Consider the following 15,478-nt stretch of genomic DNA (forward strand, 5'->3'; position numbering starts at 1 on the left):
CAAGGACTGAATTTATAGATGGAAATACCAACCTTTCAATTCCTTTCGTGAAGATTTACCTTTAAAGAGAACTATTCAATATGATATTTCGATAACTTTGGAAAATATATGCAAAAAAAATTGTAAAACTTCTAATTGTGCATGACAAAAATAATTATGAAGGTGATGTTCGTAAACAGAGACCAAATTAATTAAGTATCTAAACACATTATAAATATGCAAAAACATGTGACTGAATTACTGCCAGGTCATCCTCCTATATGAATGATTTCAAAAATTTACAAAACTGTGAATCTAACGGTAAGTAGAATTTGAAAACTTTTAATAAGGCTCTGAATAGTTTTTTCAAATACTGATTTCATAAAATCCAATCATTTTGCTGTTGATTAATTAAGATAAAATATTTCCAGCCTGAATTTTAATGTGAGAGACAAAGTTTTTCAGGGATATGCCCTGGTAACCTTACCTTTGCGCGTATGTGCACATATTTTTTGTTATCATGCGTAATGTTTTTATGACTATGTGATATGCATGAGTGTATTCTCTTGCATGCTTGGTGATTGGTCACCTCCTGCCAAAAAACTTAGTGCTGGTAAAAATATTATTATGTAGATGAAATGCGGGGGTCTGTTTTATTTATAATTTGAATTGAAATTCGGCATTCTTACCATATTTACCAACTTCAAATTTCATTCTTACGGATAGTATTGAAAATATAAGTTTGATTTTCACGTTTCACGTCGTCTTTCATTTCAAAGTCCAACCTGTAAAAATATCAAATAAAAAAGGAAACAAAATTTTACTCCAGTCATGCCTCGCAATGTGCGTACTCTGACGATAGAATAGATTCTGCCATCGGTAAAGGTCACGTGGATCGTCTTTCCTTCAATCAACATTTAGTGCGACAGTCATTCTATCTCCCTGCAGCCATATTCTCTTCAATTTCAAAGACAGCGGTGTCTTGAACAGACCGAATGCATAAAGGAAACTTTTAGTTTTTTCCCAAAAGTAGTTAGACTATCTATGCTTAGTAGGTACATGTCCTTAATACGTGCCGTTTCAGCACATGAACATGCAAACACCTTTTTTTTTAAAATCATTTAGTTCATGAAGTGTAGATTCTGAGGAGTAAGGAAATGCAATGAACACACATAGATCTATCTTTTAGTGGATCTTTTGAAGCTCACGAATTTTCATGCACAAAATTATTTCAATATTACAACTGATATAAAATAGCTGATTTCAAACATACAAATGCACTCAGAGAGAACCACAAGCTAAGGAAATCTAACCCTTCCGCTGTTTTATATGCTCGTACACACCGAGCGCAAAATTAATACGAGATTGTGATTAAAAACCTTTATTAACAATTGAAATAATATTATATGGAATTTTATTCATTGCTTGGTTTTCAAGGGAAAAAGGAAGATAATTAAATGGATAGTTAGCGCCATGCATTTGCAAAGCATATTTCCTGTTTTTACTCTGTACCCTGTTATGAGTTTTGGATGGTGATAAATTCTGCATGAAAATATTGTGGAATTAAAATTATCAAATAGATTCACATTATCTTTCCATTTTCAGGACGAAATATAATTTTAAAAGCATTTGTTATAGTAAATTACAGCAAAAATCACAAAATAAAACTTCCTTAATTCGCATTCAACGCTCTCTGGTTACAGATTGGTTTGTTAAAGTGATATATAATGTCTTAATCATATATTTAATAGAAACAAAATTACTAAGATGAAATATTTGATTAATTTGATTTAAACAATTCATTTAATCATGTTTAATTCACCTCCACCTGAATGTTCATATTATTTTGTCAGATCTGATGGTATTTACCAGACCATCTTAAATAATTTATGACTCTCTATTCCATTTGAAAAACCTCTCAATCCTAGAAATATAAGGGTAATCCTTCAGGGGAAAGTATTTTTTTAAGGTATTACAACCTTAAAAGCCCGGAGAATTGATTAATCTCCTTGGTTCGTAGGTAGATTCCAACTTTGTTTATCAGGGTGCTCACTTAAGATTTAATTATCAATTTAATGAAAGATACAATTACTAACAATTAAAAAATAACATATGGTATCCATGCGTATTGATGAAGTTGCACATAGTGACGCAGAAGGAATCTGCCATGTAAAATCTTCATTACTGTAATAATCTATTTCGGAGACTAATAAGTTACAGTATCTTCATAATAATTTTGCAATTTATTTTGCAAGTAGTTAATATTCCTAGGAAAGACTCCTCGTACCAGGTACACCTGGGTTACTTCACGGCGCACAATAGGGAACAAGATGCATTTTCTGTACTGTACTCTCAATGGGGACATGCACAAGTGCGATATACCCTATACAACTGTAATCAGCTGAAAAATTGACGGTTTAGTTCATGACGAGGTAAAAAACGAAATGCGTGGAGATTTTGGTCTGATAATCAAAACTATACTATTGAAGTTTTGCATCGTGCGTTGAATACAGGGAAATTGAAATTTTGATAAAGCAAATAATTATTAGCCTATTAATACAGAAACTTGAAAACAATTGCGGCAAATAGGCTGGCTTATCTAATTTTAAATAAATACAAAATTGGTGAATCAATTTGTCAAGGGGATTTTGCGCCCATACTCCGATGGCTTACCGAAATTCTTAAAATCTAGGGGCTTATTTTCACAGTATAACGCTGGGATAATTTATGGAAAAGTGTAGGAAGTCCATATAATATTGCAGTATTCACAAGCCACGCACACTAGTTTTTTTTAGTTCCGTCGCACGACAATTTTACTATCGGCAAATAACACACTTAATATGCAGATAAGTACTTAATTTTTGCGGTTTCATATTAAACGACACGCTGAACAATTAAAATCATATTAACTCAAACCAGAGTATCTACAATCAATTATCATAATCCTTATTTATTACTTAAGTCATTTGTATGTTTATGTATCACTTAAGCTGAAACTTTATGACGAAGCCTCAGTACGGACAAAGTTAATTTTGTAAAATTTGAAAAATCCTGAATCATGTGATCAAGCCGGGTGGCCAAGAAATAAGCATATTTCCTCAAGATAGGACTGAATACTCGCACAAGTTTTGTACGACTACACTAGCTAATGGAAATATAAAATACGAAATACAGTAAACAATACATCCATTCAAACACCAACCATAAAATAATGAATACCATGCGCAAAATAAAAGGAAATGAGTTCTTCTTGTGAGATCTCACTTCATTTCATTTTGGTTTTTACGTACAATCTCTTGCAAGAATTTTGACGCAAGTACCGTTTTAAAGAACTTTGAAATGGTAAACCACCCTTTGAAATGACTTCTGCCTTGAATTTTTGTTCAAGCATGTAAATTTATTGACATGGCAACATGAAGAGGCTACGTGAATGCAAAGATCATGAAATGCTAACGAATACTTACAAATGTTGTGAAGAGGTAGTGGTATTTGTAGTCATTCATCTGGAGCTGAAGGATCTGTAAAGAATAAAAATAAATTATTTGACTCGAGAATAATCTGTATGGTGAAATGTAAAATGCAATGATTCAAAAGTTTGAAAATTTCATATACTAAATTGAATTTTATGGGAAATCGCTGCTCCGATGATTGGTACCACAGTGAAGTCTTAGGAGTCAGTACTTTTGCAATAAATTCATACTGAACTTGAGACGTGGTTTTTAAGAATGACTTTACTCTAAATATTGTATCATTGAATGGTGGATACTCAAAGAAGAATGTGTTTTTTCTGTAGTCTTTCTTTAAAATAAACATATTGTAAAAAATCTACAGTTGTCAAAGAGGCACCTTCTTTTTTTAGAATGGATCTCAGTCATGCGTAAATATTTCTTAGCACAAGGCAAATGCTCTGCAGGAAATAGTTCGAGAAAAACAAAACTTTGAGAATACGTGAAGTAAACAACCTAATCGCCGGTATTGATAGAATATAAGTAAAATACTCCGTTGATTACGATAAAAAAATTCCGCAGATAAGCGATGAAACTGCTAGATCATTTCTCACAAAATGTGGAATAGAAGCAAATGTTGTTTCCTCGCTAACAGATTGCTATTCCTCGCCGAGGAACATTTTCAGTATCAAAAAACCTTCCCATCTCTGCTTAGTCACACCACAACTCGCTGCAGATGACCGTACGGCCATTTATGACGGAGTAATAAAAGTGGTGCGACCCCTTACTTGGTCCTGAAGAGATTCTTGTAACTCAAAGCCATTGTGCGAGATATTAAACACCCTATTACGCTGCCATGGGAACGCTCACATAATACACTGGAACGGGCCATGGTGGATGGCTAACAAGCTTTATGATTGAACCTTAAGGGGTTGACGACCATTCATTTTTATGCCTTATGACTGGCCAAAATATATGAGCGCAAAAAGTTGCGATTGGCAATAAAAGTTTGGCAGATATATGAGCCGATCCGAAAAGAGGACCCGGAGCGAAAAATCTATTTTCCTCCAAAAATAAAATTGCATGCCTCCTCCATTGAGTAACGGCTTCAACACTTCCGTCAGAAGATCAAACCGCAGCGTAGCCATAAGGCAAACACTTTCGCTCGACCACTTAAAAACTACAGCGCAAGTGAAAGGGCGAAAGGTTTTCAATCTAGACGCAGTCAACCGCTTAGCCGGTGAGGAAATCGTGTGTAAGCTTTGGATGCGTGGTGCACATGAGCATACGTGAAAAAGTTAAAGCCTATAGTTAAAAGTTAAAGAGCATAGGCTATGCGTTAAATTTTAATATCTTTTTCACGATTTAAGTTGCCTTTTCAAGCGTTTGTTTAAATTTAGCATTTCTCCCAACATCACAAGCACACCCATGCAACGAAATCCAAGTCACAAGAAACATTTATAATGTACCAAATCGCACAGTTAGCCAAAGGCTGCTTGAAAAGGATTACGTTGAGTTCAGCTTAAGTTGTTTTTTTTGTTAGGCCAAAGGAGTCCTATTCTCTCGTTTAAACTGAGCTCAATCTGAGTTCATCTTATGCGTTGAATAGTCAATCAAAAGCTATATTCAAATTTAAAATGTAGTTTTCATAGGAAATTTATCGCCATGGGTCACTGCCGAATTCACAATCAATCAAAGCTGCGGCTTCAAATAAATGCGCGAATCACCTCGTAAGTTTTAGTCTTAAACCTGCTTGTATTCCGAAAACTCCGCGGCTCTTAAGAATTTTCACCAGGCGGACAACCCGAATGGTCTATAGCTACAACACATTCTTTGCGATAATTACAACCAGAGTGTAAGATCTACATATCATAAAACAAAAATTATTTTCTACTCGCTGCTTTTTAATTTAAATATTGTAAAATGGATTGAAAACTCAACAGTCGAGGAACATAAATTCTATCCCGGAAACAATATGCAAGGAAAGTTTATAGAATTAAAAATAAGTGATATTCATTCTAGCCATTACATAATTATAATTTACACTACGTATCCAAAAGTAATAACTCTGGCTGTATAATTTATAAACATAAAAAGGAGACTGCATTTATCTTAGCTTATGAAAATTTGACCCTGAAACTAAAAAAAATGTAAAAAAATGCTAAAGCTTACAATCACAAAGAGCAGCTCTTTGGCATAAATTTGTGCGCAGTCACCTACAAGATACTATTAATACGTTTTGCAGATGAAAAAAGTACATTCATTGAGTATTATAGTCTGATACGAAGCAAGATTTTCAATAATGAACATATTCTTAGAGCATACTAACTGGAATTCGAAACATAACCCCGAGTAAATTATTTTTTGTGATTCGTTTCATTTCCCACGCCGTTTTCGAAGGAAAACTTTTTTGTCATAGATATATACTACATGGGCGGATTTAGACTTCGAGAAATCGGAGGGCAGATAGAAATTCAAGATGCAGAAAGTCAGAATTAATTATTTGCTAAATATGGTGGCTAACTATTTTGTTTTATATCACTTAAGACTTCCACAAAGATAAGGAAATATTGCAGTGAGGGCTTTTTTTCCAGGCACAAACATATTTCTTATTAATCACTGCCACAAAATTCCTACATTTGTGAATTCTGTCCTTTGGTAAGATAAGACGCTCCTTTATATCTCCGGTTTCATAATCTATTTCTCTGCTGAGAAATGAATAAAACAAAGAAAATGCAAAACATCAGCAAAAAAGAAAAAAATATACATTTAAAAAGATTGAGAGAATTCAAAATATAGCAGCTGTCAAGGTGACTATGCAGACATACTCAACCATAACTCAAAAACATTATCCCTTGAGGATAGCAAATGAAAATCTAAATATAATTTTGGTTAGCTAATATTTTCAGAACATGCCCAGGAATATCAACTTGGGCCTTGTTTTGAGCAACAATTGACTAGGAAATTTTTCGAATCAAGGTAGGAAAAGAATATCGTCAATGCAGCAGATCTAAGAGATTAAGATAACATTTAAGGCAATATGCATTAAGGTAAGATGAAATAATCCAACCAATATTCAGACCGCGTATCAATCATGGTATCGATTAAAGGTAACTTTGAATAGTTCGTGTGGCTGTCGATAGGTATTAGTATTTTACCTTCTACTTACCCATTGGAAAAGATACTAGATATTTTTTTCAACTACCGACTATGCCTTGCCTGCTAACCACCCTAAATTTGCTTTCATAAAATAAGCAGCTGAAAATAACCCCTCTTAGCTTGGCCAACCACCAGTGAGTACATTTGTAAATGTTCAAGTACTTATTATATTATTTTCAACTACCGACTATGCCTTCCCTGCTAACCACGCTAAATTTGCTTCCATAAAATAAGCAGCTGAAAATAACCCCTCTTAGCTTGGCCAACCACCAGTGAGCACATTTGTAAATGTTCAAGTACTTGTTATCCATTCATAGTACTTCAACATAAAAGCAGGAATAAATATCAAAAGAATAATGAGAAGGCAAACACTTACCCCTCGCAAAAAATGGTGCATGTTCTCTGCTTTCGTGTCCACCACCAGGTTGTAAATCTCCCGTGATTTGATCTCCTTGAGCACCTGTCTATAGTTGTCAGGGTCTGCTTGCCTCAGGTAAATGTCCACGTCTCGATTGGCAGGCGAGCGAACGAGCTCCCTTAATTTGATCAAACCTAAAATGAAATTGGGAGAGCAGCCATTACTTACAGCAGTCTTTTCAAGGTCGATTTCAAGTGCTCGATCCACATATTTTGCTAAATTTTGATATAAAAAAGTGCACGGTGCGAAGGGGATAAACAAACTTACTGAAAAGGAAAACTGAGGGTGGCACTAAAATCTGAAACATGCTGATGATGCTGTGCTACGTGATTAGTGAAAATTGTAGAATGGGTGAGTGAAAACTTTTTATGCGGTGACTTTTCCACAACAAGCAGCGACTTATTGGAAAAGTCGATCCATCATTTACCACCATTAATTTTTTTCGAAGGTTCACGATAGAATTAAGTATCATGACGTATGAGAAAACACCTAAATTATGACTTTAAAAGTAGTTTTTTGTTAAGTATTCGAACTTAAAAGATGAAATATCGCATTGCGCCATTTATATAATGTAGGAATCTTGTGACGATTGAAATTCTGAAAAGTATAAGGAGCACGATTACACTACTTTTTGTTGGATTGGCGTTGAACCTGCAACCAGTATAAAAAAGTTTGCCTCCTTACAAAGAATTTTCTTGATCAAATGAAGGATAGGGTAATGAAAGTTAGGAATAAAATTTCTACCACAAAAAATTTTTTCTCTAGATAATATTTGCTCAAGTAGTAAAAATAATTGCTACACATGCATCACACCAATAGGGCCTAGGAATTTTGAACTCAATATAAAAATTTCATCAGACGGCGTCAAAATCTTATAAATGGCCGATATTTGGCTTATTTACAATCCTTCAACTGCGTAACTCAATTCAAATCCATCAACTTCAAACGACACCCATGAGGATAGAAACCTTCAGCTAGCCAACTTGATTAATAGAATTTTTTACTCTGCAGTGAATATATTTCCTTTTATTTGAGGAGAATATTGCGGTTCCATTGTGTGTAAAACCTTCCCAATATATTACTGCACCAGTAGAATCACTTCCGTAAATCATGTATCGACTCGCACATACGATAAATATACCGTGATGAGAATTACTTTGCAGTCAAAACCTGGGTTGTGAATAAAGTTTGTGATTGGAATATACAAGCAGTGAATTCGCAAGTGAATTTCTTCACATGGACTATTAAAAACTCCTCATATTAACGCCTGCATCTAATAATAGAATGAGAATTAATTGCTTCAAATTTAATCACTCATACTGATTTTTTCAGGGAATAAGAAATAAAACTTTCCAATATTTAACCGCATCCCAAACAGAATTTTTCGTTTGAAGGAAAAACTATTGGAAACCATATTACATATATAGAGACACAGAAATATTTTTAACAAGTCTATAATGTATGGCCGATGAATTTAAAGATGAAAGAATAATTTTTAAACGAGGTATACGTAACGAAAACGGTTTGTTCCAGTTGGAATGACTTGTTATTTTCATAGTTCCAGCTAATGTGAGCTTCCTCAATGGCGACCAGTGTTTTCTTGATTATTTTCATGAATGTATTTAAGTGGAGATGACGATGGTTTGCCGAGTTAAAATATCAAAATGCATTGTAAGATCGATAAACATCGAGACATATTCAATTTACTCATCAAGACATCTTACTGAATTTTTCATAATATCATATAAACATGGTGAAAATCATAGTAACGTGCATGTGCCAAAGTTTGCGCGAACGGGAGGCCAAATATGACAGTCAAACAAAATGCTTGAACGTGAGTGAGGAATAAATAAAATTATGTTTATGCATAGCGTGAGTAACAACTGCGTCTCATCAGGATTGTTACAGGTCAAACACTCACTCCAATTATGTGGATTCTGCGCAATGCGCCCTCATAACGCGGATTGAAACTTCAAAATGCGAACGAACAAAGTGGACCCCGACGCACGGTGACCTTAATTTGATTGCCCCTTAATTTGATTCCGGATAATTAATGATGGCAAGGCGTTGACGAAAAATTGAAACAGTAGCCACCACCTCTCTACTGGTGCTTCATTTCCCACCCTCTCCTAGCTCGAACGAATGTCACGCATTTGGATGAAAACAAAATCCCTTTTAATCTCGGAAAACAAAACGCGAAATTTTTAATTACGTTCCGCAGTCGCGACGGACCGTTATCGTAATTGATAAATAAAAGAAGAGCGCTGAAAAGTATTTTTTTTTCGTGCAGAAGAATTATAAAAAAATAACGGCGTCGTATGCCTGAAAGGACGTTTTGGAAAAAAAAACTAATAGGGAGGTGCAGTGGAAAAAAATATGTGCACGTTTCTTTTTTTTTAAAAAAGGAGAAAGTCTCTTGTCGGACGTCAACGGACAAGAGGCGACCGAGTGAAACGATATTTTCGACAAACGCCACGCGGTACCCTGATATCTTAATTGAGATGAGTGGAACGGACTGAACGAAGCGGGTAAACAAAAAAGAAAGAAGAGACCGTCCTCACAAAGCTTTTTCTCGCTCGTTTTCACTCAATGACTTTCTCCCTCTAATTCTCTCTGCCTCTTTCAGCACCGCACGGGAATCTTTATTCCCGTCCATTCGTAAGGGTTTTTACACGAAATCCCGATTCGCATAAACTCTTCGTTAGATATACCGAGGTATTTCAACTGTTAACATACTGATGTCGAGGTATTTACCGGTGAGGAGACTATTTTAAGTAATTTATTGCTGGCACTAAGGTATTCTATAAATAAATATTGATAATAGATTAATTATTGATAGGCGGCATCGCGGAATTTATGACTAGCATCGAAATCATAAAAACTCTAAAAATGTTCACTGCTAGAGTGATTCATAAATTTTAAACGTTGTCATGCGTCATTATTATGAAATTCATCAGTGCACCTTGAAGTACTAGTGAAACGGAAGATGTTATCTATAAGTGTTGCGATATCGTAAATATTTTATCGTAGTAATCGCAAAAATGAGGTAAAGGCTCAAAAGTTAACGTGATAGATAAGGCCAGGGTACTGTTATCGTTTACCTTTAATGACTTTCTTCCTTTAATTTTCTCTGCCTCTTTCATCTCAGTTCGGGAATCTTTATTCCCATCCATTAAATTAATTATTCATCAATGACGTCGTGAAATTTAAAAATATTCACTTTTCTAGTGATGCATAAACTTTAAACTTTTTGATAAAATTCATCATTGCCCTTGACAATACCTACCTTTGAACGAAAAGTTGCTACTTGTTAGACTTGCGATATCGTATTTATGTTATCGTAGTAATTTTAAAACATGGCCCTCAAAAATTAATGTGATAGAGAAGGACAAGCTATTGTAATCGTTCACATTTAATGACTATTTTCCTGTTATTCTCATGTGTTATCATTACAGTTATTTTTCACGATGAAATTCTTTTTGCCCAGTTTATCCCCCAAAAATTATAGTTATGAATAATGACTATGTCTATGACTGTAAGATTCAGGAAGAGTTGGCTAAAGGGGAAAACAGCGGTATAGTGGGATCATAAATCAACAATTTAATGACAAAAAATATCAAAAATTCATTGCAAATACCTTATTGAGTTTAAGTGGAAAAATAATTAATATGTTCATGCCGTCATTAGTTTATGACCGATTTCCAACCACAAAACTAACAAAAGATAATCACTAATTTCAGTTTTGAAAATCATTTATGGAAGCTATATCTCCTCTCCATGGCGATTTAGATCGTCAACGCAATATTTCAATAACTAGACACTTAAAAGAACTCAATGCTGCACCCTGATTTTACTGACCTTTATGCTCTTACAACTCAGGCCAGCGTCTTAAAAATTCGAAGGTAAATATTATCGGCCCACATATGAAATAAAAACTAAAGAGTCTTCTCTACTGTAAAGGTTACATAATTGCGATACAATCTAAGGCTCATCTGAGTATATACTATTTTTTAAGATGATTGCCTCAGTTTGCAGCAAATAATAGGAACACTAGGAAATGGTTTTAATGCGATCAAATAAGTAAAAGTGATACATCCTATTTTTTTACCCCAGCACACCTACACCCAGCACTTTTTATTACCTCAGATGAATATCTCCAGTAGTAGTTTTCAGAATCCGAGACGATAGTTAGAGCTAAGCTTTTCTAATTTACACTATTATTTTTACTGTCTGCATCACAAATTTTCTCAACGTTCCATAACTGCTTGCGATTATCATTCTATTGAAAATATAACGCGGTTTAACAACTACTTAGCGATATTTTAGTTCTATTTCTTACATCGGAGAAGCAGAAAAATGTTGAAAATGATCAGATGTACGTGGAAATGTTAATGAAAATACAGGAAGTATATAAATACAACCGGGAGGCATGCTTCCTTTCAAGGAAAGGGAGGGACGTGCTATACGATGTACACATTGATAATAAACCTGAATTTTCAAATATTAATTCTAAATGATCATTAGAGCAATACATCCTTATAGTGATACCTCTAAACAAGATTAGAAAAAATAACCGTGTGATTCAAACTTTACCAGTTCCATGAATAGATAAAATTCCCACTCTGCAAATAGTAGCAACTTCAAAATTTATGAGCCCATCTTATTCCATGGCAGAACACCCTTATTCGTCATAAAAATTCCTAGAATACGCATAATTTTTGGAAATGAAATTTCCGCAAGTCTAGGCTCAAAAAGTTCCGCAATATCGGGAATCCGTAAAAAAATGAAGCCACAACTACGAAACCCATCCTATCACATCTCGCAAAACCAAAAACGATCTCGTAGAGAGAGAAACATTTTTAAAGGGAAGGAGTTCAATTGAATGTGGAACAATACGGAAAGAGACGTCGAGAGCGAACCTAAATCTCCGCACTCTCTCTCTGTTCCACTAGTATTCCTTCGGGGGGATTTAAAAAAAGTCTTTCCTCCCTTTATCTCCCGGCCCTTCTTCGTCGAAAAGGCATTATCGCCACCGCTTATCCCGACGGAAACACCGTCGAAGAAGCTTTAAGAGGAAAGGATGATAGAGGAGCGGGAAGTGTACGGTATGAGAACGGAGAAAGGAAGGCCATCGGACAAAGGACCCAAGTGGTACAGGAAATGGACGCTAGAGGGTGGTGAAATCAGAATGAAAAAAATGACGACGGCTGTGGACGACGAAGGATAATAAGATAAAAAAACAACAAGGACCTCACTCATTTTTCCGGCAAGATTAAAACTCAAACATCTCTGGGAACACGCAACGGTTATTCTTTTTTTTTTTGTAAAATTTGGATGTGTATATTTATGGAGCCCGTTTCAAGAGGGTGTCGAGGAAATATCTCTAGCGCTGTCCTGCCGTTGTTACCACTGTCCTGTATTCCCCCTCTTAGAGCTTTGCTATATCAATACCATGTCGACAAAAAGTTGCATAATCTATTTATTTCTATAGCTCATCAAGCACTAATTGTTAACATAATAACTGTAGTAATTGGCAGGTAGTCTTTCCCAAGCAGAATATTCAAACGTTTTTCTTATTACCTATGCTCTAATCTTTTGACCTTAAAGGGAAGGATTAGAACGTAGACAAAACTATGGCTTAGTCTATCCCTTGAGTAAGAGGTAATTCAAATACCCCAATATAATTAGAAAATATTCACTTTCCACCGAAATCTTCACAGGTAGCAAAGAAAAACCTTATTTTTAAGCAGCGTAAATGATACCTAAAGTGAAGTTATAAGGCTCCTGCTAGATTTAATTCACCTCGGAGGGCATTCAAATTCTTTGAAGGAATATTGACAAATGGCACTGTGGGCAACGGGAATCGTAAAAATCTCGCCTCCGGTGTTAATCATACAACTTCGATAGCTTCTTTTTGGGAAATAAATTTTTCAGTTAAAAAATCAGCAGTTGGTATCGTAATTCGCAATTGGTATCGTAATCAGTGTCGTAAATAAACTTCGCAATTCCATAGACTTTCTTGGGGTTAAGACCTACATTTATATTCGAAAATTTGACGAGAAAGAAAGTGATTTCTCAACAAGAGGGATAAAGTACGGAGTAAGGTAAGTAATCCCGCGAGTAGAGAAAAAATATGTTTTTCACTGATTATTTTGACATGCTGCTTGGAGAAACTTCCTCACTTGATGGCATGAAGCACATTCACTGAAAATTTAAACCAGTATTTTGATTTGATTCTCTTATTTCCGGATACGTCTTAATTTTCATTCAAACTATCTCAAACAGAAAAAAATCCCAGCATTATCGATGGGCAGTTTTAGTCACCGTTTTAGGAATTTGTTCTTAATTAAATTCGTTGTACATATGCGAGAAAAAATTGCCTTCCCTGTATCTTTGAGCATCTTAGTTCAATGGCCATGGTTTTTATGAAAATTGAATGAACCCCGCTTCCGAATTCCAGACAGATCTTCAATTCCAAGAGTACATCCTCGTTCATTTTACTGCAAGTACATGCATTCTTCAGGACCATTAAGTGTACGTCAAAAGAGTGCATAGGTTCTTCTCTCATGGTGAGTGAGCTATTCTCCCCGGTAAGAGCAAAGAATTGAGCATAGTTTATTATTATTATAAGAGCCTTTGAGGTCTTTCAAACCTTTTGGAAACCTGATGGAAGCAATTTAAAATGACTGGATTGGAAAAAATGAGAACAAAATAGCATGAAATAATATTAAACTCATAAAATAATGCGAGAATATGATACCCGCAGAACAAATAGGTCACTAAATTTAAAGAGTAAGAAAAGAGAAAAAGAGAATATCATACCAGCTAAATACCAAACAGCCCACTGAGTAGGAACAAAGAGAAATGAATGTACCTATCGCAATTACATGATATATAAAATCAAATTTTTAAAATACATTATCTAGTGAAATATGATGAAATTGGGTCATACTAAGGAAGATTACATAAACGTTCAACGAAAAAAATCCAGAAAGTGCAGAAAATTAATTTACTATTTAAGGCCAAGTATAGAGAAAAATTTACAAAAATAATTAAAAACTGATGGAAAATGTTAATTTAGGATTTAATTTCATGGAGAATAGCCTTCTTATCTCATCGAAAATTTATTCGTAACAACTCCTTTAAGTAATTATGATTCGCAGGTTCTCCAAAAAATGTTTCCATTACACTTTAACGTTAAAATTTCAAATTTGCACTGCCACTAACTGCAAAAAAACCTCAGACACCATCATTAAAACAATGATCTTCTACCCTGCCCAGTATTGAGTGTATTTTTAATCATCACAACATAAAATCCCAGATTTAATAGTTTGACGAAAGAATGAAAATTATCTTAATTTTTTAGTTAATGTGATCTACTATTAATAAATTTCATATTTATGTAATTTAAAATGTTCGCATAATAACAAAACTTATGGAGGAAATTCATTTCACATGGAAATCTCCATCTATAGCTAGTCAGAAAAAGAGAAAAGGTTAATGTCACATGAATAAATTAATTCGGAGAGAGTAAAGTACTGGGAAAGTTTATGTTTTCATCAGTCATGGTAAATATGACTATTCCCTCTGGATTTCTTAAACATTTGTCTCTTGTCTAATAATAAAATATAGTTAGTAATGAAAAAAATTCATTCCGGAAAAACTTATGATGCGGATATAATTTATTTTTCCGACAGAAATAAAAAATATCAATAGCTTTTAAACACATAACATTATTAAACTTGATAAGGTTCATTATTTACGGATAATATTATATTATACGCCATATTTACATGAAAAATAGTGCACCTTACCAAGGGTAATACTTTACTATTTCATAATAGAAATGTGTCACAGGGAGAAGCCCGAAGTTATGTATAGCATTTATCAGATTTAAAATGACAAACTTACATATTTAATCACTTCACGCAGCATTGAAAAACTGCGTGTTTTACGTTTTTAGTATTCAGAACATCAAATTTCCTCAAACACAGGCACGTATTTCCATCAGATTCCAAATCCGAGTTACAATGATAGGATGAAAGCTTGGAGAGAAATCCAATCATTTTTCCGGGAAGGATCGGGATCAGTATGGGGCCTATTATCACGTCCTCAGACACGCACGCCGTACAGTTCAAAGAAATTCAATAGGGAACCACACAATGCCGAGGAAATATCATTTTCAAAATCCATTTCTGGCTGCTTGCAAGTTTATTGATTTAAAATATTTAAGGCTATAAATAGATTACACATGTTACTACAATAATACTTAGTTGCAATGATACTTAGATCTTATAACAATAGGTTACATTGTACTTTGTAGATGACCGGAAAACGAAAAAAAAACTTAGCGTGAAGATATTTTTGGTGACTAATATAAATATTACCGAACGAAAGTTTTGAACGTTCTTATTAATGTAAATACGTCTAGCGTCTTCGCATAAATTTGTGTAGTACCTGAAAAATTACTAAATAT

The 15,478-nt window shown here is 34.4% G+C and overlaps 1 protein-coding gene across 7 annotated transcripts in view; it reads right to left on the reverse strand.

The window, feature by feature from the left end:
* The window catches only part of LOC124160608 (glutamate receptor ionotropic, kainate 2-like), a 491,042-nt gene that overhangs the window by 149,620 nt on the left and 325,944 nt on the right, over positions 1–15,478 (reverse strand). For all 7 annotated transcript variants that reach the window (XM_046536495.1, XM_046536501.1, XM_046536497.1 and 4 more), the window contains 2 exons: positions 6,961–7,136; positions 3,444–3,497 (listed from right to left, as the gene is read on the reverse strand). In XM_046536495.1, coding sequence (XP_046392451.1) covers positions 3,444–3,497; positions 6,961–7,136 — 230 coding nt within the window. The remainder of the gene's footprint in view (positions 1–3,443; positions 3,498–6,960; positions 7,137–15,478) is intronic.

Source organism: Ischnura elegans, chromosome 6 (assembly GCF_921293095.1).
Source record: "Ischnura elegans chromosome 6, ioIscEleg1.1, whole genome shotgun sequence".
Classification (NCBI taxonomy): domain Eukaryota; kingdom Metazoa; phylum Arthropoda; class Insecta; order Odonata; family Coenagrionidae; genus Ischnura; species Ischnura elegans.